Raw genomic sequence first — 24,026 nt, 5'->3', positions numbered from 1 at the left:
CCAGATTTTGGGCGTCTTTGTCTTTCGAAGAGGGCGGTGTTCTGTCGGAGTTCCGCAGGTGCTCTGATTGGCCAAGTGGGTCCGTCGATGTGAGTTTTGGTGTATTTGTGGGAGAGGGTGAGCTACGAGTGTCCTTCTACTCCGCCGTCTTGCTTCTCCGCGGGTTATTTTTGAAGAGTAGGTGCTGGGGATTGAACCCTGGGCCTTTATTTTTTGCATGCTAAGCACGGGCTGTACTGCTGGATCTCTAGGCCCTCCCCACCGCAACACCCCCCCCCCTTTCCCACCGCCTCCATAGTACTCGATGAATCTCCTGACTAGATATCTATGCTTCCTTGGAATGGGGCCGTCCGTTTCTTCATCGGATGGATGGACGTCTGTGGATTCGTCTCGTTTCTCTCCACTGCGGTGGGTGGCATCGGGGCGTGGGGTGGGGTTGAGTGGCGTGGGCTGGGAACTGTTCTTCACGTGTAGAGGTGGAGCGGAGCGATGAGGATGGTGACTTTTTCCCCCGAGTGCTCACGCCGGGTGATGGAGGCCTGTGGTCTCACTTGGAAGAGGACTCGGGTGACTGGAACAGAGCCCGTGTGGGGTCGTTGTGGAGGGAGGAACTCCACCCCCCCAGCCCCAGCCCCAGCCCCAGCCCCGGCACTTGTACCTCATCGAGGGACGGTCGGCCGAAAACAAATGAAAGCTGTCAGAGGTGGAGGTGGGGGTGGGGGTGGGGGTGAAGGGGTGTGTGTGTGTGTGTGTGTGTGTGTGTGTGTGTGTGTGTGTGTGTCCCCGTTCCCCGTACCACAGTCCCTGGTCGAGGCCCCCCGAGCGGAGAAACGCACGCCAGGCCGTCCGTGCTCCTGGTTGTCCGGCCGCGTGTCCCCGCCGCCCAGAGATCCCGAACCGTCCCGCTCGCTCCCCTGCCGGGTGCCGTGTGCCACCTGCCTGTCGGCCGGGCGCTATTTTAGACACTGCGAAGAAGTCGGCCGGACGGCCGGGCCGGGCCGGGCCGGGCCGGGCCGAGCCGAGCCGAGCCGAGCCGAGCACGTCCAGGCCGAGGTGGGTGGTGCTGGGTTCGGAGGAGTGGGGTACAAGCGGGAGGCGGGCGTCGATGGAGGGGAGGGGGAGGAGGAGGGGGAGCAGGGATGACGATGGGCTGGGGGGCTTGGCGTGTGGGGTGGGGGTGGGAGGGATGGTAGCCATCCTATGACTTTCTCTCCCCACCCCGCCTTTGGCAAGTCTGTTAGAGTGACGAGGTTGTGCTGGTTTCTGGCTGGTGCACACCATAGTGATTGTGTTCTTCTTTTTCCTGGTCTTTTTCAGGAACCCTCGTCCCGAGGGACTGAATCTAGTGCCCTGTGCTGCGCGGTACGACCTAGGGGTCGAATCTGCCAGGAGAGGTCTTACAAGGATCTGGAGGATCCTGGAAAACTGCTACCATCCGGAATCCTACATGGATATTCAAGATCTTGCGGATGGATGGACGGACGGAAGACGGATCGAATGGAGGCCCCGCCCCATCCCCTGGACCCCTTGGCCCAGGAGGATCGTGATGGGTCTGGAAAGGACTCTTCCGACGAGGGTCTCGGGATAGACTTTCTCGGTCCGCGGAAGGTGTTTCTGCACAAAGAGGAAGAGAGGGGCGTTCTCGGCAGGAGAGCCCGAACCGCCTCCTTTCAGGGATCCGCTCCAGTCTGGGTCGGGGTCGGGGTCAGAACGCGACCACCGACGGCTCCCCTCCCTCGTCTTGGCTCTCCAACTTGGGAAACCCTCCTCCCTGCCCCCTCACCCATCTTCTCGTCAGCCTGCCTCCAGCTTCCCCGTGCCAACTACCTCTCTCATGCTGCCGGACTTTCCTCCCCCTTGGGCCGCCAGGAAGCTCTCCCACTCCTCCACGTGCTTTGGCTTGGAATCCCTGACAAACACAAGCGGTGCTGGAGGGCGGGGCCGGGGGCGGTGGCAGAAGGACTCCCTTCATCTTATGGGAGCGACTTTTATCTCCATAGGTGGCGATTGAGAAAACACATAAAATCACTCAGAAGAATACCCATGTGTAGTCTCCCGGACCTAGATCCGTGTCTGTCTGTCTGTCTGTCTCTCTCTGTCTCTCTCTCCATTTCGCTATTCTGTGTGTGTGTGTGTGTGTGTGTGTGTGTGTGTGTGTGTGTGTGTGTGTGCCTTTCTGTCTGTCTCCCTTGTCTCTCTTTCCTCTCCTCTCCCCTCCTCTCCTCTTCCCTGTTCTCCCCTCCCTTCCCCCCTCACCCCTCCGCTCCTCTCTTCTCCCCTCTCCTCCACTCCTCTCCTCTCCCCTCGCCTCCTCTCGCTTCCCCTTCCCTCCCCTCTTTTCCCTCCTCTCCTTTCCTGTCCTCTCCCCTTTTATCCCTCCTCTCCTCTGCGCTCTCTCTCTCTCTCTCTCTCTCTCTCTCTCTCCCCCCTTCCCTTCCCTCCCTCCTCCCTACCCCCCAACCCCTACCTTCACAGGGCCTCATAGATTGCAATCGGTTTCCATGAAATGTGATGAAGAGGGAATGAAGTTTAGAATGATATCCCCATGCCATCGAAACCTTCTTCCCCAGGGATAGCGAGTTATTTGTGGTTGTGTTTGTTTTTGTTTTTCTTGTTGTTGTTTTGGGGTGCAACGAGGGCACAGGAGGCGTTGGGAGTGAGGGTGATGTTTCTCTTTCTGTCTGTCTCCTCCTTAGGAAGGATTTTAAGAGGAGGGAGGACTCACAGAAATCTACCATCTCGTCTCGTACTGCAGCTGTGTTTGAGCTTCCTATACGATCTGGGCGGAACACTCCCCACCCTCACCTCAAGCCGCCATCGCCGCCCCCTCAGCCCCCAGCACCCCCGTCCAGTCCCGCGCTTGGGGCGGTGGTTGGGCATGGGGGGATGTTGGCGGGGTGGTCGTTGGTGGGGGTTGGGGTGGTGGAGGAAACCGGAAAACAGACCACTGTGGCACGTGGCTGACTGGGGCTTCAGGGTGAAGGAGGATGAATAAAATGGCCGGAATTAGGCTAACGGATTGCTTCGTTTTTGGGCGGGGGGGGGGAGAGGAGGGGAGGATCATTAGGTCATTCATTCATTCATTCATTTGCTTGGGGGGGGGGGGTGTCATTCGGTTTCTTATGCTCGCCCTTAAAACGGTCGACTCTTCTGACTGACCGGTTGCTGCTCACGGTTCCAGGCCCGTTGTTGAAACTGGAAGCTATCGATCTTACTGTTTCTACTGTATTTCAGTCATTGCAAGTCATCATCGTGCTGGGTCTCTGAGTCCTTCTCCGAGGAGAAGGTCGGTCACGGGACTACTGACCTGACAAAATAGCCTGAGTGACCAAGAAGGCCACACCTTGAGTGCTTATGAGATAATGAGATCTAACCGCCAGCCTCTATAGAATGGGTCACCTGGGAGGCATCGTGACACCATGCTGAGTCTTCTGATGAGAAAACGATTCTGTGGATGGTGATCGATGCTTGATTGTTTGAGCTATGGCTCTAGAACCACCCCACCCACTCCATCCCCAAGGTGGGTACACAGTTTTGAAGACGCTAGCCTGCTGTGAATCCCCTTTGCCCGGCAGAGCGATAAAATGACCTCTTTTCTTCTAAGCTCCAAGACCTTGTCTCTGGATTCTTGGGCTCATCGGGGACGGGGGCCGATCTTTCGGCAACAAGCGTGCTTCAGAAACAACGGATGCCCGAGAAGGACACTCTGCCTCTCCCTCTTCTTCCGGGCCTGAAATGGGGAGGAAAAAATATCGCTTCCCCTGGAAGCCGGAGTCCAGAGCCCGCCATCCGGAGGGACTTCTGGCTTGGCCTTCTCCTGGGGTGGGGGGAGGGCACGCCACCGCACGTGTTCTTTGTCAACTCCCCGTTTCTCTCTTCTCGAGTTATCTCTTTGGGAAGGCTCCCACACTGGATGAAAACAGACAGACAGACAGGCTGGTATCTCTCCCTACCCCACCCTTCGCCCCCCAAATGACTGATCTTCTGTCCCATCAAAATCACCACTTGTTTTCCAACGTGGCTTTCTTGGATCCTGGAGGACTGACATCAACTTAGAGCCAAGATGGGCACAGAACTGAAGGACCTTCTCGGCTGGCCTAAGAAGTCTGTCATCGTGATGTGGGAGGTATTCTTCGAGGGACCTATCTGACTAAGTGCTTGACGGCCTTTTGGACTTTGAACCAACTTGGAGATAGGAACTAGGATGAGAGGGCCCCCGAAATAGCTCAGCAAACTCTTCTCCACCCTTAGAAGAGAGACAGACAGATAGACAGACAGACAGAGAAAGAGAGAGAGAGAGAGAGAGAGACAGACAGACAGACAGACAGACAGACAGACAGTGTGTGTGTGTGTGTGTGTGTGTGTGTGTGTGTGTGTGTGTGTGTGTGTGTCTGTCTGCCTGCCTGTCTGTCTGTCTGACGGTCTGTCGGTCTGTCTGCCTGCTTATTGTAGGAACTCTCTGTCAATGGAAGTATAGTTGACTTACAATGTTGTGTTCATTTATGACGTACGGCATAGTGATTCACTTATTCACACACACACACACACACACACACACACACACACACACACACACACGTATACTTTTTCAGGATAGGTTATTACAAGCTATTGAACATAGTTCCCTGTGCTAGACAGTAGGACCTACTTGTGTACCTAGTTTGTATAGGGTGGTTTATATCTGCTAATCCCAAACTCCTGATTTATCCCTCCGCCTTACCCCGTTCCTCCACCCTACCCTGTCCCCTGTGTTAACCATCGGTTTCTTTTCCATGTCTGCGAGTCCAGTCTGTTTCTGTTTTGTAAATAGGTTCCTTGGAGTCTTTTTAAAATGGAGTTATTTATGTATGGATGGGTGTCTTGACTTACTTTCAGATCCCACCTAGAAGTGATGGCATAGGATATCTGTCTTTCCCTGGGTGACTGACTTCACTAAAACTATGGAACGCTTCACGCATGGGCGTGTGTCGTCCACGTTCAGGGGCCGTGCTGATCTTCTCTGGATGGTTCCCATGTTAGTCTATGTCCTGTGGCAGCAAGTGCTTTCCTTAGGGTTTTTGTCTCAACCTGAAAGCCAGCCCGGAGACTGAAGGTCTTCTAGTTGCCTCCACTATCTGCCTAGGACCCTCTCCACGAATGTTTCCCATTTTCTCTCACCCTTTTGCCTTGGCATCATTGAGTACGAAAACGCTCCGTCTCCTGAAGCCTTGCAGACTGAAGCTGGACAACGGGAGGTAAACGTCAGAGAAATGGCCACAACAGCTCCTGTGGAAACCATCCTCGGGCCTGTTTTCGGGGGAGCCGCTCAGAGAGTTGAGCCGAACACCCCAGGACATCATCAGAGGCATTTCAAACTGCTCGAGCCGTTTCGATGACCCCGATGTGTGGAAATCTCCTACCAGACTGACCCCCTACTCCCGGCCCTGAATCTGGTTTCTCATCTGCTCCGACGATTCACCTTTGTGCTGTACTTTGGTTGTCCACACAAGTGCCTCTTAGGCGATACCTGACTGCTTGCTCCCTAGGCCTAGCTTCAGAAGCCCATCGACACCACCGCCTCCTGAGACGAGATACTACAACGGCAACAGTTTCCTTGAACAGACCTGTTCTCAGAACTAAGAAACTGGGTCCATGAAACGCAGGCCCCCTAGGAAACCATTCCCTCCCTCCTGCCCCCAGACCGCACGCACGCACGCACGGACGCACACGCACACGCACACGCACAGTCAACAGCCCAGCTTTTAATGTGTAAAACTTCCAGGGAAGTTACAGAATAGGGAAATGTTGGGGTCCAGAGTAGGCTGCCCCAAAATGTGCCCGATGGATTATGCTGAATGAAAGGGACTTCACAAGTGGCCAAGGGGGAGGGTATAGGTCAGTGGTAGAGTGTGTGCTTAGCAAGCAAGCACAAGGTCTTGGGTTAAATCCCCAGTACCTCCGGTCAAAAATAAATGCATAAAATCGAATTCCTCTCCCCGCCCGCCCCCCAAAGTATACACTGCTGTATGTCAACTCTGTCTCAATAAAACTGGAAGGAAAAAAAAGGAAGGAAAAAAAAAAAAAAGCATGATTTAACAAAAGAAAGAAACAAACAAAGAAAGAACTGCCCGAGGCAAGAGGAACACTCTGTCCCTCCTTTCTGCCTCCCTGGAAGCAGGGGAAAAAGAATTTTTTTTTTTTTTAAAGTCTCCCATCCCAGAGGAATCTATCAAGTCAGAGGTCTGCTTCCATGCCCTTCCATGATTCTCAAACGGTTTAGTGGGGTTTACCCAGGTTAGGAAAAGGAGGGGACTCCTTTGGCCTGAGACCAGGCGAGATTCTCCCCCTCCCTCCCGCCTCCCTCCGTGCAGTTGGGACGGGGTGGCCTAAGGGTGGGGAAATTGAAACCAAAAAACAAAAGCCGTTCAACGGAGAGGAGCCGGAGGCCAAGTCAAAGGCTCTGACCTGAGCACAGAGCTTTCTGCATTTGAATGAAGCGATTGAACGAGGCCCTGCCGAATGGATCCTCCTGACGTCCCCGCCCCCGCTTCCAGGAGACAGTCCAGTCGATTTAGGACCCGATTTGGGACCGATCGGTGGAGGAGGCCTGGGCGGCGGCGGCAGTGGCGGCGGCGGCGGCGGCGGCGGCGGAAGCAGCGGCGGGGGGCGGGGGGGGGGTGCGCGGGCGGGGGCGGGACCAACGGTCGCTCCAGCTCTGCCTGCCTGCCTGCCTGCCTGCCTGCCTGCGGGGCTGAGGCCTGAGGGCCACGCTGGTTCCTGCCACTCAGGGAAACTTGTGCGGGTGTTGCCGAAAGATCGCCCCCCCCAACCCCGTCCCTGACGAGCCAAATAACCCAGAGACAGGGTCTTAGAGTTTAGAAGAAAAGAGGCAGCTTGATTGCTTTGCTGGGCAAAGGGGACTCACAGCAGGCTAGTAGTGCCTTCCAAACTGTGAACCCGTCTTGGGGTTGGGGTTTCATGCTTCTGTGGACGAACAGGTTGGAGCATGAAAGGGAATCACAACAGGCGGGAGCATAAAAGGTGCTCATGATCAACAAGGGTCTCTGATAAAACTTCCTCCTAAATCTGGATGAGTGTCTGGTAACATGGGACCTCCTGGTGGTCTAGTAGGTCATCAGCCCGTGACCTTCTTTCTCTGGTCAGACTCACCCGGCGGCACCAGCGCCACGGAGGAACTCGGGGTGGGGGGGTGGGAGGGGGCTGGTCGTTCTCCTGAGCTTATCCTCCCGTGACTCCCTTCCTGGGGAAAGACTCAGACGTCAAACATGATTGTCAATTTGAACGATCAGAGGAAGGTCCAATCAAACAGTTAGAATCGACAACTTTAGCTGCTTTGAACAGTGGGCCTGGGGCTGGGAGCGGTGTCTGGTCAGTCGAGTTTGCTGATCGTTCTAAAAGCAAGCAGTAAGCATAAAGCCCAAAATTGGCTTAGCCTAAGTGCGGCCACTTCATGATTCCTCCTTCACTGGGGGCCGAGGCGTGGGGGAGGGCGGGGGTGGGGGACACGACTGAGGTGGCGACGAACTTCTCCGTGAATGCTCGGAGCCGAACTGCTCTCTGGGCCTAGGTCCAAAAAAGGCCTGAGTCTCAGCTATGACAGGTTCTCTCTCTTTCTGGGCACATGGACTGACTCGCCCCGCATCCTCCCATCCTGTCAGACCCTTCGGACACGCACCTCCACCCGAGGAGTTCTTTGGCCTCGTCCAGAAAAAACAAACACACGCACGAACAAAACCAACCGAGCACACAGAAACCCTGATGATCTCCTTGGACCCCATTCACTTCGGAGAGTCCCTCTCGTAGAAATCCCCTCAGCTCGATGATTTCACCATAGCCGCCTCCCTTTCTCTGCCGCAGTGACCCCCACCCCCACCCCCACCCCTGCGTGGGCCCTGTCCCTCTACCTATCAAAAACCAAACCCCAGGAGAAAAGAAAATCAGAATGCTGCTTTGAGCCACTGGATCTGTGAAAGGAACCAAACAGAAAGCCGAAATAACCAAACCAGCCGAACACCAAAAGCGAACAGACAGATACCCCAGAAAGAAGGGCACGCTGACCCTGGCCCCTTTCCTTCCTGGAATCAGGACATAACATACATCTACACCCCCCCCCCCTCCCCGGCCAGGGCCTGTCTTTGCTCAACCCAATAGAAGAGCATTTATGTTTTGCCAGTTTTCTGGGTCCTTCTTTGTTTCATAAAACTGAGAAGAAATACGTGTGGAAGTTCTCTCCTATGAATTGAACAGACTGAAGATCCTTTAAATAACCAAATGAGGTGGAAGTGCCGAGAGTACCATACGGGAACACACCGAGACACATCATCATCAAATTGACCAAAATTAAGGGTAAGGAGAAAATATTAAAATGAGCGAGAGAAAAGCAACAAATAACATACAAGGGAACTCCCGTAAGGTTATCAGCTGATTTTTCAGCAGAAACTCTACAGGCCAGAAGTGGGTGGCACAACATATTTAAAGTGATGAAAGGGGAAAAGTGACAGCCAAGAATACTCTACTCAGCAAGGCTCTCGTTCAGATTTGAGGGAGAAATCAAAAGCTTCACAGATAAACGAAAGCTACAAGATTTCAGCACCATCAAGCCGGCTTTACAAGGAATGTTAAAGGATCGTCTCAAGTCATCAAACCCTAAGAAAAGAGAACAAAAACATGACAGAGAAAGGGAGGGAGGGAGTGGGGAGAGAGAGAGAAAGAGAGAGAGAGAGAGGGAGAGAGAGAGAGAGAGGAGACCTACAAAAGATGGCTTTGCCTGTTTAGGGTCTTCCATTGTTCCTTATACATTTTGAAATTGTTTGTTCTAGTTCTGTGAGGAATGTCGTGAGTATTTTGACAGGGGTTGCACGGAACCTGCGGATTGCTTTGGGTAGTGTGGCCATTTTGATAGTATTGATTCTGCCAATGCAAGAGCACAAGACAGCTTTCCATTTCTTTGTGTCATTTCAGATTCTGGAGTATAGGTAACCTCCTCGATTAAGTTTATTTCTAGGCATTTTACTGTTTTTGACGCAATGGAAGTGTTTATCCCAGTTATAAAATTCTGGTTTTTAAAGTGGAGGAGGGGAAAAAAAAAAAAAAAAAAAGGAAAGGAAAGGCCACAAATGGCAAAATATCCTTCTTTCTTACGGGTGAATTGTATTCCATTCCGTGTGTGTATATGTGTGTGTGTGTGTGTGTGTGTGTGTGTGTGTGTGTCCCCTCTTTTTATCTATTCAAATATTGATGTGCACTTAGGATGCTTCCGTATCTTGGCCATTATAAATGATGTTGCTGTTAATAGCAGGGTGTGTGTATCTTTTTGAATTCATCCTTATTTTGCGGTTGGCTTTATTCCTTTGATAACTATGTAAGTTTAAAAAGCTAAAGCGCTAAACCTTCCTGGAAACAATGAACAGTACGTATATGTAAATTAAAAAATATGTGTGCAGTAAAAAATTAAAAAATAAATACATGAATAAAAAAGAAAGAAAGACAAGGAAATTAGCTATCAAGCCATGAAAGACATGGAAGAAACTTAGAAGACATCTTACTAAATCAAAGAAACCGGTCTGAAAATGTTACCAACTGGACAATTCCAACCAAAGGACATCCTGGAAAAGGCAAAGCTCTAGAAACAATAAAAAGATCGTGGTATCCAGGGGTTTGGGGAGAGGGAGGGAAGGAGGAATGAACAGATACAGCGTGTGGGATTTTTTTAAGGCGATGAAATTATTCCGTCGGATACCATAGTGGTGGCTACATGTCATTATGCATTTGTCAAAACCCATAGAACGTACGACATCAAGAGTGAACCGTCATGTAAACTATGGACTTTGATTGATAATAGCGTGTCCATGTCGGACCATCAGTTTGACCAAATAGGCCACACTGATGAGGGATGTTGAGGGGAGGGGAGGATATATGTGTGGGTGGGGAGGGCTGTGTGAGAACTCTCTGTATTTTCTGCTCAATTCTGCTGTGAGCCTGAAACTGCTCTAGGAAATAAAGTCTATTAATCAAAAAACAAAAACAAGAACAAACACAACGAAACAAAACAAAACAGCCAAATGAGGTGAACCAGGATTCAGTCATCCAAAATGGAGCTGGACGGCCAGTGGGAGGAACTTGGTTACAGACATAGTCTTGTTTCGGGGAGGGGCACGTTGTCCCCTCCCTCTACACATCTTGAGTCCTCTGGGCTGGACTGATCCAAAAATGGACCCCAGACGGATCGTTGAGCAGGAGCGACAGGGAACCTCCTGTCTTTCATTCAAGCACTCATGTGTCCCCGAAGCAGGCAGCTTTTCTCCGTTTTAGGACAAGAAATCAGCCCTTTGTGCGAAATGGACCGGGCTGAGAGACTTTGGTTTTGGGTGACCCGTCTGTGAAGAATCGAGACGGAGTTTGGGTTTTGGGGGGGAAGCCCCTGAAAGAAGTCACGAGGTTGGTTGGTTTTCTCTAGGCTTCCGGGGCCTGAAGGCTCTCAGTGGGAGATCAGGGTGATTTCCTAAGTCCAGATGCAGGGAGGGCACCCTCCACGGAAGTGATTGATTTCCCGCTTTCAGGGAGACAGAAAGAAGAGTCTGAGGGTCCGGTCCCTCTTGCGTCTGCTGGCCGGCCCCTCGGCTTCTTCGGTCACTCTCATTTCTAACCTATCCGTGTGCCACGGAGGCACATACATGTTTGGGGTGGCCTCCCCTGGGTCCCGACACCGGCATCCATGGGGGGAGGGGGGGCATGAGTGGTCAGAACTGTATCAAGCTCAAGGGCGCCACCAACCGGTTTCAAAAACAAATCTGCCAGCAGCTGCTAGCTGCAGCCTTGTCGTTTCAAAGTTCCCGCCTTGCTCTTGTGGTGTTTTCTTTCGTTTCCCCTTCTCCACTTGCCCCGTGGGGTAGTCTGGTGACACACACTTCCAGTGCTTCTTTCTTGCATCTGTGTCTCCTGGGCTGCAGTCCTAAGAACCCCCCCATCCCCCCCCGGCCCCCCCCCCCCAATAAGCTCGTTTCTTTACCCTCCACCAGGTCTCCTGGCTTGGGAATCTCGGTTCACACCATGTGTCTCGTGTCCTCTCTGAATTCATGGGCCCAGCCATCCACCCTAAGGAGACGGAGGGAGGGAAGGAAGGCTTTGACCTGGCGACCTTCCTTGCCGGCATCCTCCGGATTTCGGACCCTTCAGTGTGCCACCCGCCACCCGCCATACCACCCTCACCCTGAGGCCTAGCCCTCGGGGCTCCGTCCACGCGGAAACCTGAACGCGGACGGACGGACCTGGATGGCGGGCGGGGTGGGGGTGGGGGGTGGAGGGGCTTGCTTCATCACCGCCGGAACCGTGGAGGCGACCGAGACAGACGCGTCCTTCAAGAGGTGAAGGGACACGTAGCCCGGGCTAGGTCCGTGCCACGGCATGTGATTTGGCTCTAAAAAGGAAACCAGGGGCCCGTGGAGCCGAGAGACCTGTGGGAGACAGGCGGGGCAGTTTCTGCGTGCACATGACTCCCTGAAAGGAGCCAATCTGAAAAGGTGGCATCCTGTAGGGTACCGGCTCTGGATGACGTTCATTCTCAAAAGGGCAAAAGCCCAGAGAGGGTGAAAAGATGAGTGGGGTTGTGTGTGTGCGGGGGTGAAGGTTGTGTCTCTCTCTCTCTCTTTCTCTCTCTCTCTCTCTCTCTCTCTCTCTCTCTCTCTCTCTCTCTGTGTGTGTGTGTGTGTGTGTGTGTGTGTGTGTGTGTGTGTGTGTGAGTGTGCGCGCGTGCGTGTGTGTGTGTGTGTGTGTGTGTGTGTGTGTGTGTTGTGGCGGGGGGGGTTGTTGATGAATAGGTGGAGCACAGGGGACTTTTAAGCAGCAAAACTCTCCGGTAGGTAGGCCCACGATGGGATGAAAACCAACGTGTTGGGTATGGCATTCCCTAAGATGGGGTGAACTGAAAGAACCCTTCTGGGTGTCTGCCCCTCAGCCGAAGTTTAAAGTCCTTCCTAAAGCCAGAAGGTAAAGACCCCCGTGAGCAATCTGAGCGGCCATTGCTGAGGGGTAAGAGCGAGGCCAGTGAATCCAGTGAAAGACTGACTGACTGACGTGGGGTCCTGGGTCCCTCGGCTCGACCCCCTTCCCCGGGAAACCGAAGCCTTCGACGCAGGGATGCGCTTTGACACGCTTATGTCTCATCAGAGAAGGTTTCTTCTGCCTGGCATTGTGTGACGGGGCCGAGAAACCCGTCCTCTCCTCCTTTGCATGAGGTAGCCGTCGCTCCCGCCTTGGCGCAGCGGTGAAGAAGGCTACCAGAAACACGGTTCTGCGTTTCTCTCTATACCGTGGGCGAGCGTCACGGCTTTTCCTTGCGTTTCACCATGCAGTCAGAGGGCATTATCAAAACTAAGCGTGCCATCCAAATTTTCCTTTTCCTTTTTTAAAGTGACTGTCAAGAACTTAGGCAGCATCGAGTGAAAACGTTGGGCACCTTCATCTCTTGGTTTGTATGGAGCCAGCTAGGTCATCAGACCCACATCACCATGATTTCTGAATTCTAAGATACTTTCCAATCCATGATATTGTACATTCCTGGGTCCTGGGATGTCATTCTGGTTGATCAGGTCAAAGGGAATGTGTCCCTCCGTAGCACTGATTAACACGTCAGCTTATTTAAACGACAACAGAGGAAATTCCCTTCGGGCGATATTCATTCCACACGCTCAAGGAAACCGATAGGTTGTGTGCCTGAGCCCACACAGTGTGACGCAAGAACGGGGTGGGGGTTGAGGGAGGGGGAACTCTGGCTAGTGTCCGGGACCTAACGGGAGATAGAGTGGAGGGTGATTTTTGCCCTTCTTCAGGGTCAGGGTGAATCGGCCCGAGGTTGACTTGTGCGCTCAGAAAGAGGGCCTTTATCGGATGCCCCGAGCCGACTTTTCTTTTCTTCTTCTTCTTCTTTTCTTTTTTCAGTTTTATTGATATAGGTTTGACATACAGCCCTCTATCAGTTTCAGGTGTACAGCACAATGATTTGACTTCCATAGATTGTGAAGTGATTATTAGGTAACTTTAGTGAACATGAAACAACGATATTTTAAAAGGGGGTTTAATCAACAGAACTGCTGTTTATGATGATCATCTATTCCTAAGAGAAAGGACAGATGAACACTCCAAAATGCAGGAAGTGCATAGGCACAGAATGATGAACAATCTTTACCCGTGCAGACGTTTTGACACCAGGATACGTGGAAAGCTGAAGTCTTAGAACATAGAAATATTTGGCTCTCCATTTGACCTGGAAATCTCCTTGTTGGAAAGAAGCTAATTTCTCCTCCTCATCCTCGTCCTCGTCCTCTTCCTCCTCCTGTCTTTTTAATTTAAAAAACAAATTTTTTTTTAACAAAAAGTTTTTATCTTTTTGGAGGGGGGACGGGTCGTTAGGTGTCTTTATCTACGTTTTAAGTAATTATTTAGATTTATTCTACGTTTTCAGTGGTGGTAGTGGGGACTGAGCCCAAGGCCTTGTGCATGCTGAGCACGCACTCTACCGCAGAGCTCTACGCTTTCCCAGAAAGGAGCAAATTCCTAAACATAGAGCTGGATGAGCAGGTCAGCTTTTTGATCTCATAGAAGCAGCGGCCCTGTTCTCTGGGGGAACCGTCCTTATCTTGTCCGTCTCGACAACGTCAGAAACGTCTACATAGCTCACAATGGCCTGAGACTGAGGCCAGGGGGCTGAATCAGGTAGAACCTGAAACCAAATGGAAGAAACAAAAAAAGGGGGGGGGGGGGCACGCGGAGGCCTTTTTAAACGTGCACACTGCTGCGAGGGCTCCCTCGTCGAAACTCTAATTCGCAGCCTTCTTAAGGAGAAATATACATCTGAAACGTCTTTTTTTCCACGCAGAGTTTAAAAGCTTTCACCCTCCGAGCCGAAAAACCTTACCCGTCCCATCGGTTCTTTCTAAGTGAGTGGGTTCTCTAGTGTCCTACGCGTCTGCTGGGAAACAAGCTGCTGGAAAACAAGCAACTAGAAACCAAGCTGCACCAACATTTCCATGAGCTTAAAATCTTACATTCACACTTAACTTGCTTAAAAATGCACACGCTTGCTTTGTTTTCATGTTTTACACAGTAGATGACCTAGAACATGCATGATGCTAAAGAAATTGTGTGAGGGGCAATCCTGAGATTGACCGTGAGGGCACAAAGGATGGCAGATATTTCCTTAGGGTAAAACAATGGACGGTCATGGGAAGCCAGATCAGCCATTAACAGAACTTGGTTCTGGCAGGAAAGCATGCGGTTTAACCCCGGGGAAATATTTGCTATCTCGAGATGTCCCAGAGGCAATCACAGGATATACGCTTAGAAATTTTGCATCCCCGGAGGAGGGTGATTGTTCCTGGAAGGGTTAGGCCTGAAATGAATCAGTTAGCCAGCAAGCAGAACTTCGTGCTTCTGGTATGAAATATCTAAAGCCCCACCTCTTTGATCGCATATCTTTTTTTTTTTTCCCCCCCTGAGCCGTAGACTCCCAATAAACAGGCTGTCGACCAGGCTTTTGGCACTCTAGATCCACGAGACCTTGAGTCCCCTGGTCCCATTTTTGCTCTTTACTTTGTCTCTTTGTTTCTTAATTCTTGCGTCGCCCGTCCTCAGACACGGTCCCGAACTGCGCTGGACGCAGCACCCGTCCTACCCGACTCATGAGTGACCTATAGTTTTTAAATGAAAGCTACAAAGTCTCTGGTCATGTCGATCTGCTGGTCTCGTCTGTATGAGACAGGGCATTACCTGAGTTTCAGAGACATACACAGACACACACAGACAGACAGACACACACACACACGCGCGCGCGCGCGCGCGCGCGCACACACACACACACACACACACACACACTCTAAAGGGAAAAAAGAACAAAGAAAGAGAAAGAGAAAGAAAAAGGCTCAGGGGAATAAAGGATTCGCTTGCTCTCTGTGACATGACCCAGCAGACCTAGTTGTCACAAGACAGGAAGCTCAACTCTCCATGTTCACATTATGTGTTCCTGAGCTTTCTTGCAGAAAATTCTCATGCATTTCTTTCCCCTCACGGAAGTCTTCTCTATTCCCCACAGAGCCTGGGGCGATGGCTCTGCACCCTGGAGGCGCCTGCGGCCGAGCCAAGATATTGGATGATTTGTGGAAGTGATCAGTGATCCTGAGACAAAGCCCTTCCTTTAGGTAGAAAAGCAAGTGGCCCCTGCTGCTCAGGGAGCTGGTGCTCCCCTTCCCCCCCTCCCGTCATGCCACCTTCTCCTTTGTGCACAAGCTATCGCTTTCGCAACAGAGCTTGGCTTGCCTGAGAGTCTTGTGGAAGCCATCCTCATTTCTATGGTACTGCCATCCAAGGATCTGGAAAGGGCCCAGTCCCATGTATGCATGTAGGCACGTGTGTACGTCCCCGGCTTGTAGGCCTGACGTGTTTCTCCCTCCATATACACTTGCCAGAGTTCATTCACGAAAGAGCTCTATGGAACTGGTTTTCAAGGGAACATGCAGGCAGGGAATGCGAACAGGAAGGAACCCAAATGTTTTCCTTCAGGTTGACATGATCTGGGACAGATCCTTCCATCCAGAAAACCAAATGTCAAGGGATTGGTCTCGTGAAAAGAGCCATGTCTTGATTGTGATGAGCAGCGTTCGAGGTGAAACTTTTTGCCTCCCTAGGTTTACCCCGAATCCTTGAAGTTCCTGTGGGTTACCTCTGTCATGAAATGTGTCAGCCAGAAAAATAAAATAAAATAAAATAAAATAAAATAAAATAAAATAAAATAAAATAAAATAAAATAAAGAGTCTGGGAGCGATGGCTGGCTCGGTCTCAAGTCTCAGGAAGTGTTCACATCCCAAGCAGTCCTGGGGGGTAGTGTGTGTGTTGGGGGAGGGGGGAGGCGGCCCGTCTCTGAAAAATTGGTGCCTCCTCCACGTAGTTTTTGGTCCCTTGCAACTGGAGCGTCTGGCGACGTCCCTGGAATGTTTAGATCGTTTCCAAAGAAGATGAGATACGGAAGCGTTCGTTCCTGGCTCCATGAGTCGAAGGGGACGTGCTTTGATATCCTTCTGATAGGAAAGACTCGAGATCTGTCAGTGTGTTGGCCGACATGACTGGTATACCTTCGGAGGACGGATGGACCGACAGACAGACAGACAGACAGACAGACCGGAATACACACATACTTACTTACTTACATACGTACGTACGTACATACGTACATAGATACGTATGTGCATACATACATATATACATACAAGTAAAATAAAATAAAATAAAATAAAATAAAATAAAATAAAATAAAATAAAACAAAACAAAACAAAACAAAACAAAAGGATGCTGTGAGGAGAAAGTGTCTGTTTCTGGCTAGGACCAAATCGTGTCCGTACGTGGACCGGTTGGGAAACACTTGTGTCCCAGACGGTTCACCGTGACTTCCTCGTGAACATTTGCTGTGACCGATTCGGGCTTGCTTCGGAATAGTCACGGTCTCCGGAATAGTCACGGTCTCGTTCTGAGGAACGTCTCCTGGAAAGCATGTGGAGACCATCTTCGTCTGCCGTCCTTAGGAAACGTTCCAGCAGAGCGGGTGTCCGAGAGCCTCTAGGGGCGATGGCTATGCTTAATGGACTTCTGTCCATCTTCAGGCCGAATTTCGTGGAAGCATGCTGATCTGGCCAGCTGACAAGTCTGAATGGGGGTGATTTTTGGTAGAAATGCGCGTCCTTGGAGAGACCAGGGGAAGGGGAGCATGTCTCAGTGGAAACTCTCGTACAGCGTGATAGAGATGAGAATGCGGTTCTGTGTCATCATCTTTGCGTGCTTCCCGCCACCCTCCCCCTCCCCACCCCGCCCTGCCTTCCACTGATACGCTGGGCCACGTCACGCGTGCTTCGAGTTTTCTCCGATAGTTGGCCAACGCTCTTCCGACTCCCGTTGCCCATGGTTCTCCCGCTTTGGACTTGGCATCCTCGAGAACCAAAGCCGCCCTTTCCCTGAAGCCCCGCCGAGCCGGACTGAGCAGCTGGACATCTGCTGGAGAGAGATCACTGCCGTGTCCCCTCTCGAGACCCTCCTCCTGCCCATTGCTGTGGAGGCCGCTTGGAAAGTGGACCTGAACCCGCATGCGTTTTTCAGGCCGCCCGAGCCTCTTCGAGCCCGACGCCTTGACATCTTCCAGAGTGGTGGCGCTCCGGACTCACACCCGGGGTTTCTCGTTGGCTTCGGCCACGGACCTTTGTCTTCCTGGAACGAAAGACCAGACCGGTTTCATCAGGTGGAACCATCTGCCTGGTGGCGGGACTGTCGTGGAGCCCTATGGACCACCCCGAAATGTATGTGCAGCCCAAGGGTGATCTCTCCAGCTGAACAACCATCGAGGCCCAAAAGGATCCCCCCCCGCCCCCGCCCCGGGAAGAAAGAAACTTTGACCTTGACCCTTAGCTGCCCGAATGAGAATTTGGATCGGGGTTGGGTAGGGTGATGGAGATCTCCCTTGGCCCAGTTCCCGTGCGCAGGACTTTCAATGACTGTGTCTTCCTGAAAGGACACCCGCCCCCTGACCATGCTGTCTCGTCATCAGTTTGTTTCCACGAGGGATGAAGTGTCATTGTGTGCACGGCAAAGTTGGCCGCTGCCTGTTCGGTCCGCCATCGCTCCGTAAAGGACCGAGGAAGTGTGCGTCGTGACCAGTGACAGATTTCGGAGCCCGTGGGTGGTGGACGGGTGTGTATCTGTTATCCAGGTCACGCGCGACGCGGTGTGTCGTGGTGTGGCCCGCCCGGCCACCCCACCTCCCTTCCCCCATGGAAAATCAAGAGAGAGTATTGCCCGAGACAGACGAAAGTGCAGCCACGAAACCTAAAAGGATGACCCTGGATGTCAACTTGGAGGTGGCTAGGAGACGGCTGAGCATGCATAGGACCACACTGCCACCGTGTGGGATGCTGCACATGTGTCGCCGTCGTGGTTTTCAGCTCCTCCACCTATTGCCCTCACCTACATCCACTCTTTATCTCACTGAACTCTTTTTGAACTCTTTTTTTTTTTTTGGGAAGACAGTGAGAATTTTCTCTCTCTCTCTCTCTCTCTCTCCCTCCCTCCCTCCCTCCCTCCCTCCCTCCCTCTCTCTCTCTCTCTCTCTCTCTCTCTCTCTCTCTCTCTCTCTCTCTCTCTCTCTCTCTCTCCCCTACTCTCTCTCATAATTGACCTGACAATAGGATGTCAGTTTTCACGTGTCCAACATAGCGATTCGGGATTCTTCCATGTTCCACGATGATCACCGCGATGAGTCTGGTTACGGATCCGTCACCGGACAGCGTCATGACAATAGTATGGATTGACTCGACTCGCCCTGCTGTCCATGACAACCCGTGATTAATGTATTTAATAATTGGAGATAACTGGAAGCTTGTACTTATTCCTCTCCCTCACCCATTGCACTCATTGTTCCTTCTTGGTATCCATGAGCCTGTTTCAGCTTCCTTGCATATGTTCCTGCGTATTGTCTTGGGGATTCTGCCTCGAAGTGACAACATCCCTCTTGGACTTAGGTCACTTGGTTAACATCATCCCCTCAAGGTGTAGGTCTCTCCAGACCACGTGACACTGTCCATTCGTCCATCCGCGGGCCCTTAGTGGAACTGCCGGGTCTTCCAGGAGTTTCCTGTGGGATGTTTTGAGGGACTTCTGTCCTGTATTCCCTAATGGCTTTCCTCCACCTCCGTTTTGCCCTCTCCCCCTCGCCCCCACCGCCAACCCCTGTTCCGTGTTGCCTTCTGTCTTCTGTCGGAGAGCGGATTCTGTCAGGTATGAGTCCATAGCTCTGTGTCCGCCCGCCAGCCCGCCCACCCGGCCCCATCGAACGGTGGTCTCTATCACATGTTCCGTCAGAAGCAGGCACTTTCTGCTTGTTTTTGGAACTTGCTGTCGTGATTCCAGGTTCTGGGCCTGTCTGGATATCTCTTAAAAACAGAAATGCGTGCGTTTTCCCCCTTTTTTAATTGTTTTTGTTTACTTATTTATGTATTTACTTGCTTACTTATTTACATGTATTTATTTATTTAGGCTTTTTGTTGTTGTTGTTGTTCTTGTTGCTGTTGTTGTTTTTGGTTGTTGTTTGCTTATTCGGGGAGGGGAGGTAATTCGTTTCTTTTGCTGGTTTGTTGCCTGACTTAGTGATTGCCTGACTCACCGACTTCCTTATTTACTTGAACGGAGGTCCTGAAGATCGAACCCTGGACCTTGCGCGTGCTGGACAGGCACTCTGCCGCTGAGTTCTACACACCATCCTCCCCCGCCCCCGCCCCTTCCCCATTTGGATACAAAATAATTTTTTTTTTCTTTTAAACTGAAAAAGTCAGTTTGGGTCTCCTGCCCGTGTTTCATCATTGGTTTGTTGGCTTCTAGGAGGTGGAGTTGACCGAGTTCTTGGACTGTTTAGGAGAGGAACCCCTGATGGGCTGTGGTGGTGCTTTTTCTACATTTTTGTTTGTTTGTTTGTTTGTTTGTTGTTGTTGTTGTTTTTTGTTAAAACCCCAGAGTAAGTTCTACAACTTGATTTCCCTTTGGTGGTGGGTTTTGTCGTTTGTTTTCATGTTTTTTTTTTTTTTCCACATGGGGCTACAGTTTCCTTGTCCACGTGTGACTGTGTGTCAAACACACACACCGACACACACACACAGACACAGACACGGGCACACATGCACACACAGACACGCGGATGCCCATGCACAGTGTTGTTCTGTGTAGATGCACTGAACCTCGATTTACCGAGCGGGTGGCTATCGACTCGCCCCCCCCCCCAACCGCCGCCCGCATTTTTTTGTTTTTCCTCCTCCTCCCTGTGGTTGTGGTCAGCCGTGCTGACGTCCGTGTTCTCACGACCGACCGCGAGTGCGTTTTCCCCACGCGCCCATTTGTTGTCTTTGGGCTTTGTCGCGATCTGTGCCAAGATCGATTTTTCTTTCCACTTCGATGGGGTTGACGGTCTTCATCCTTTCTTTTCTAGCTTCTGGGCTTTGCCTGTCTGCTTTCAAAAGACCTCCTGCATTCGAGAGGACGGACTCCAAAGCCGATTCCTGCGTTGTTCTCGGAGCGCTCGCCTGGTTTCGGTTTGCCAGCCCCCGCCTTCCCTCCCTGTTTCCCTCCTCCCCTTCCCACCCCCCCCCCCCCGCCGCCGGGAACCCGGGATCTCGTCCTGGTCGCTCTGGGCCACCCGCCGGCGTGTCCGTGTGATCTCCCCCGCCCGGGGAATCGCGTGGGGAGCGCGTCCCCTTCGCGGCAGCCGCCCGCCCGGCCGGCCGTGTCTTGCCAAACCCCGGCTCCCTCCGTCCTCCCCGCCCTGATCTGCTGCCGGGGTGGGTCGCGTCGCGTCGCGTCGCGTCGCCTCATGCCGCCGTGCCGTGCCGTGCCGTGACGAGGGTGAGCGGGCTCCGAGGCGGACGCCACGGGGTCGCGCCGGCCGGCCGCCCGGCGCCTCAGCCCGGGACGGTCTCGGGCGTTTGGGCGGCCGGCGGTCGGGATCGGTTCCGGGGACGTTGGCGACGGCTGTCGGGCGCCATCTGGCTGCCGCTCTTGAGATCGTCCCTCTTCTCCCGAGCGTCGGCGACCTCGGCAAGGGATGGGGCTCGGCGGCGGGGCCCGAGGCAGACTTCGGGGAGGCTGGCGACACCGGCGGTGACAGTCCCCGTGGCGCTGAGCCGCGGGCGCGTCCTGCTCTCGGCGCAGATTGGACTCGCAGGCTGATGAGGGGGTGACTGTCGCCGCGCTCCCGGGATCTCGTGTGTAGGGGGAAGCCGTGTGGCCTGGCCTGGTCGACCAGCATCCGCCTGTGCCCCTGCAGCCGCGGGGACCGACCCGAGCCGATCGGACACGGCCTGCGCCGTGCCGCCGCGGGGGAAAGGGACGGGGTGTCCCGCGCCCGGGCCGCCGGCGGCTAGGTGGTCCGGCCCTCGTCTGTGTCCCTTGGACGACTGCTCCCGAGGCGAGGAGCGGCCCGGGCCCAGTGCGGTGAGGCCGGGGACGGGCGCGCTGGGGTTCCCGGTCGTCGGAGGCGCCTCCTTGGATGAAATGTTTTCTGAGTCCCGATGGACCCGGAGACGTGGCTGGGCCGGCCCCTGTTGGCGCGGGAGGCCAGGGAGGGCGCCCCCCGGCCCGTAAGCCTGCCCGCGTGGGTTCCGGTGGCATTTGAGGGACCGAGACTTCATCCGGACTCGGGGACCGGCACGGGGGCGTCCTGCGAGGGATGTGGGGGAGGCAGGCTTTCCCCGGCCCGGTGCTCGGGAGCGGTCCCTCGTGGGGGGCCCTCTCCTCGGAGGCGCCTCTGTGGCATCTCCCCGAGTCCCCGGCCACGCGGGCGAGAAACGGGCAGGGCGTCCCCGGCCCGATCCCGTCTCCCTCTCGTCCCTTCCCATTCCCACTGCGCCTCCTCAACCCCTCCCCCTCCCCCTCCCCCCCCCGGTCGATCAGATGGCCCCCGAGAGCTTCGGGGCTGCCATTTATGGGGGTAGGGCTGGGGGCAGGTGGCCGGACCGAGGTCCCGGGGCCCCCCCTGCAAATCGTGGACCCGACCCGTTTCCGGGCGCTGTCATTTTTCCTTTCGTGTTGGGCATTTTCTGCCAGCAGATAGGTGCTGACACGGTCTTTCTCGGTGTCTGTCACCGAGTGTTGGGTCTCCGGACGCGTGTGGGGCTCTTGGGCTTTGTCTCTGCGTGAGCCCTGGCCTGGTAGAAGCTGACTCTGCTTCTGACACTTGAGCCGCCCGCTCGGGCCTGCGCGCCGGCTCTCGTGTGTGCGTCCGGCTGACGTGGCCCGTGGTGCCGCCTCCGGTCTCTGGTGGCCCGAGGGCGGTGGGGTGAGGTGGCGGCGTGGGTCTTTTACCCCGTGCGCTCCCTGCCGCAGGCACCCGGTGGTGGCCGGCACGACCCCACCCTCCCAGGCTCCGTGCCGCGTGTCAGGCATTCTCCGCCTGGGGTCGTTGGCCACTCTCCTCGTAGAGGAACGAGGAGTGGGTGGCGCCTGGCGAGGCTGAAGCAGGCCCCCCTCTGGTGGTTGTCCTCGCCGGGCCCTCCCTTCTGGCTCTGGGGCTTCCCTGCCCCATGGCTCGCTCGCTCGCTCGCTCACCTGACCGATGTGGTGACGTCATGCTCTCCCGGGCCGGGCCTAAGCCGCGCCAGACGAGGGACGGGACGTTCATGGTGAACGTGGCCTCTCTTCTCGTTCTGCCTGCGGGCCCCTCGCCTCTCCTCCACCGCCCGTGGGTGGCGGGGGCAAGGAAGGGGTGCGGACTCCGGCCCGACCTCGGTCTCCCGTGCCTCGTGGTGTCGGCGGGGCCGGGGTCTTGTGACGCGGCAGACACCTCTCGCCTCCTCGCCTGCTCGGCGTCTTGTCTCGCGAGCGGCCCTCCCCCGCGGTGGGGGAGGGCTGCCCCCGCCGCCACGCCACGTATCCCCTCGCCGGGGTGCGAGCGTGTCTCGCCTTGGCCCTCTGTGGTGCCCCTGGAGCGCTCCAGGTTGTCCCTCAGGTGCCCGAGGCCGAGCGGTGGCATCGCTTCCCGTCCCCAGCGTGTCCTCTCGGGTAACCCCTGCGGTGGTCGTGTGTCCCGAGCCACTCTCTTGAGCAGTGGGGGAGGGGTCGAGACGGTAAGCGAGGCGTGGCCCCGCTCCCCACCCTCGGTTGGGGCCGGGGCCGCCTCCTGGTCGTCGTCCTCACCCTGTACGGGGGGGACTGACGTGGCCGGGCGCACGCCGGGTGGGTCCCCCCCTCTGCGGGGCTCGCGCCCGGGCGTGGGAGCGGACGTGGTGGGGCCGGGTGATGTGCCGGTGGGGGCGGGCGCCTGTCTCGTCCCCACGCGGCCTTGGGTGCGTCTCCTCGCGAGGCGGCACGGGCTTTCCCCGGCCCCGACCGCGAACGCTCGCTTTTCGGCCCGCTGCTTACCCCTACCGCAGGCCCCTCCTGCCCAGCCGAGCGCTGACGTCCGCCTCGGTGGACTTCCGTAGGCCTGAAGGGGGCCCCCGCTGGGTAGGGGGCGATGCGCCCTCGGTGAGAAAGCCTTCTCTAGCGATCTGAGAGGGGAGCCTTGGGGGGTACCGGACAACCCCCAGCCGCCGCTCCTCCATCCAGAGCGTGCAGTCGCCACGGGGAGCGACTGCCGCAGCGTGTGGGCAGGGCCCCGCCGCTTTGGCGTGTGGGTTGCGCCGGCCCCGCGGCGGGGCCGTGTGCTGCTCTTTGCCTGCTGTGGCCCGCGCCTCCCCCCTCCGAGTCGGGGGAGGGTTCTGCCGGGCCGGGCCGGGCCCGGCGTCTGGCGCGGGGCCGTGCGAGCGCGCGTGCGTGCGCGCGGGCTTTGCCTCCCCGGTGCGTGCCGTGGGGGGAGGGGCAAGGCGGTCCACCCCGACTTTGCCCCCCGTTGTCTCCCCGCCGCGAGGAGCCACCCCACCTGTTCCGGTCCCGAGCCGCAGCCACCGGTGGCGGTGCGTGGGCTACGGGTCGGGCCGCCTCGCTCGGGAGCGTTTCCCCGGGCCGCGAGGCCTGGGGGCGAGCCAGACGAAGCAGGATGATGTGGGTGGTGGACGGACAGACCGGACAGACAGACGGACGAGTGAGCGAGCGGAAGGGGCTACCCTCTGGAGTGGGGGTTAGCCTGCTGCGCGCGAGTCCCGGCGGCGGGGCCGGGGTGTGGGAGGAACCGCCGAGGGTTGGCTGAGGCCGGCCGGCGTCCTGGGCGTCGCGGGGCCGCCCCCACGTGTGGGGGTGGTGGGATCCTGCGCTTGTTTCCCCGGCGGCCCGGTCGTGTCTCGGGATTTCCCCTTCCCGGGGCTGGTGCCCGCCCACACCCCCGACCCCTGCGGCCGTCGCTCTTGTGCGCGAGCGGCCCCTCCTCGTCGTCGCCGGCCCTCCCCTGCCCGGACCGATGGCCACCCGCGCCGAGCTTTTCCACCACCGACCCACCCCCCCGTCCTGGGACCAGTACGTGGCCTCACCGCGTGTGGGTGCTGTCCCTCCCCTGGAGGCGGCCCCGGGTGAGGC

General features: G+C 55.2%; 1 protein-coding gene, 1 long non-coding RNA gene and 1 other non-coding gene across 3 annotated transcripts; 2 read left to right on the top strand and 1 right to left on the bottom strand.

The window, feature by feature from the left end:
- On the top strand, positions 1–2,969 carry LOC140690681 (uncharacterized). Its single transcript, XR_012065940.1, has 3 exons — positions 1–89; positions 299–408; positions 2,697–2,969. It is a non-coding gene; the product is annotated as an uncharacterized lncRNA (long non-coding RNA).
- On the top strand, positions 797–2,703 carry LOC140690680 (uncharacterized). The gene is made up of 2 exons (XM_072952576.1): positions 797–1,053; positions 1,318–2,703. The coding sequence occupies exon 2, from the start codon at positions 1,474–1,476 to the stop codon at positions 2,503–2,505; it is 1,032 nt and encodes a 343-aa protein (XP_072808677.1). The 5' UTR covers positions 797–1,053; positions 1,318–1,473; the 3' UTR covers positions 2,506–2,703.
- A 1,965-nt stretch (positions 2,970–4,934) lies between the features above and the next one.
- LOC140690797 (U6 spliceosomal RNA) lies at positions 4,935–5,043 on the bottom strand. Its single transcript, XR_012066125.1, has one exon. It is a non-coding gene; the product is annotated as a U6 spliceosomal RNA (small nuclear RNA).
- Between the last annotated feature and the right edge of the window lie 18,983 nt (positions 5,044–24,026).

The sequence above is a fragment of the Vicugna pacos genome, chromosome 31 (genome assembly GCF_048564905.1).
Source record: "Vicugna pacos chromosome 31, VicPac4, whole genome shotgun sequence".
Classification (NCBI taxonomy): Eukaryota; Metazoa; Chordata; class Mammalia; order Artiodactyla; family Camelidae; genus Vicugna; species Vicugna pacos.
The sequence above is the reverse complement of the archived record's forward strand: the minus strand, read 5'-3'. Positions and strand labels throughout refer to the sequence as shown.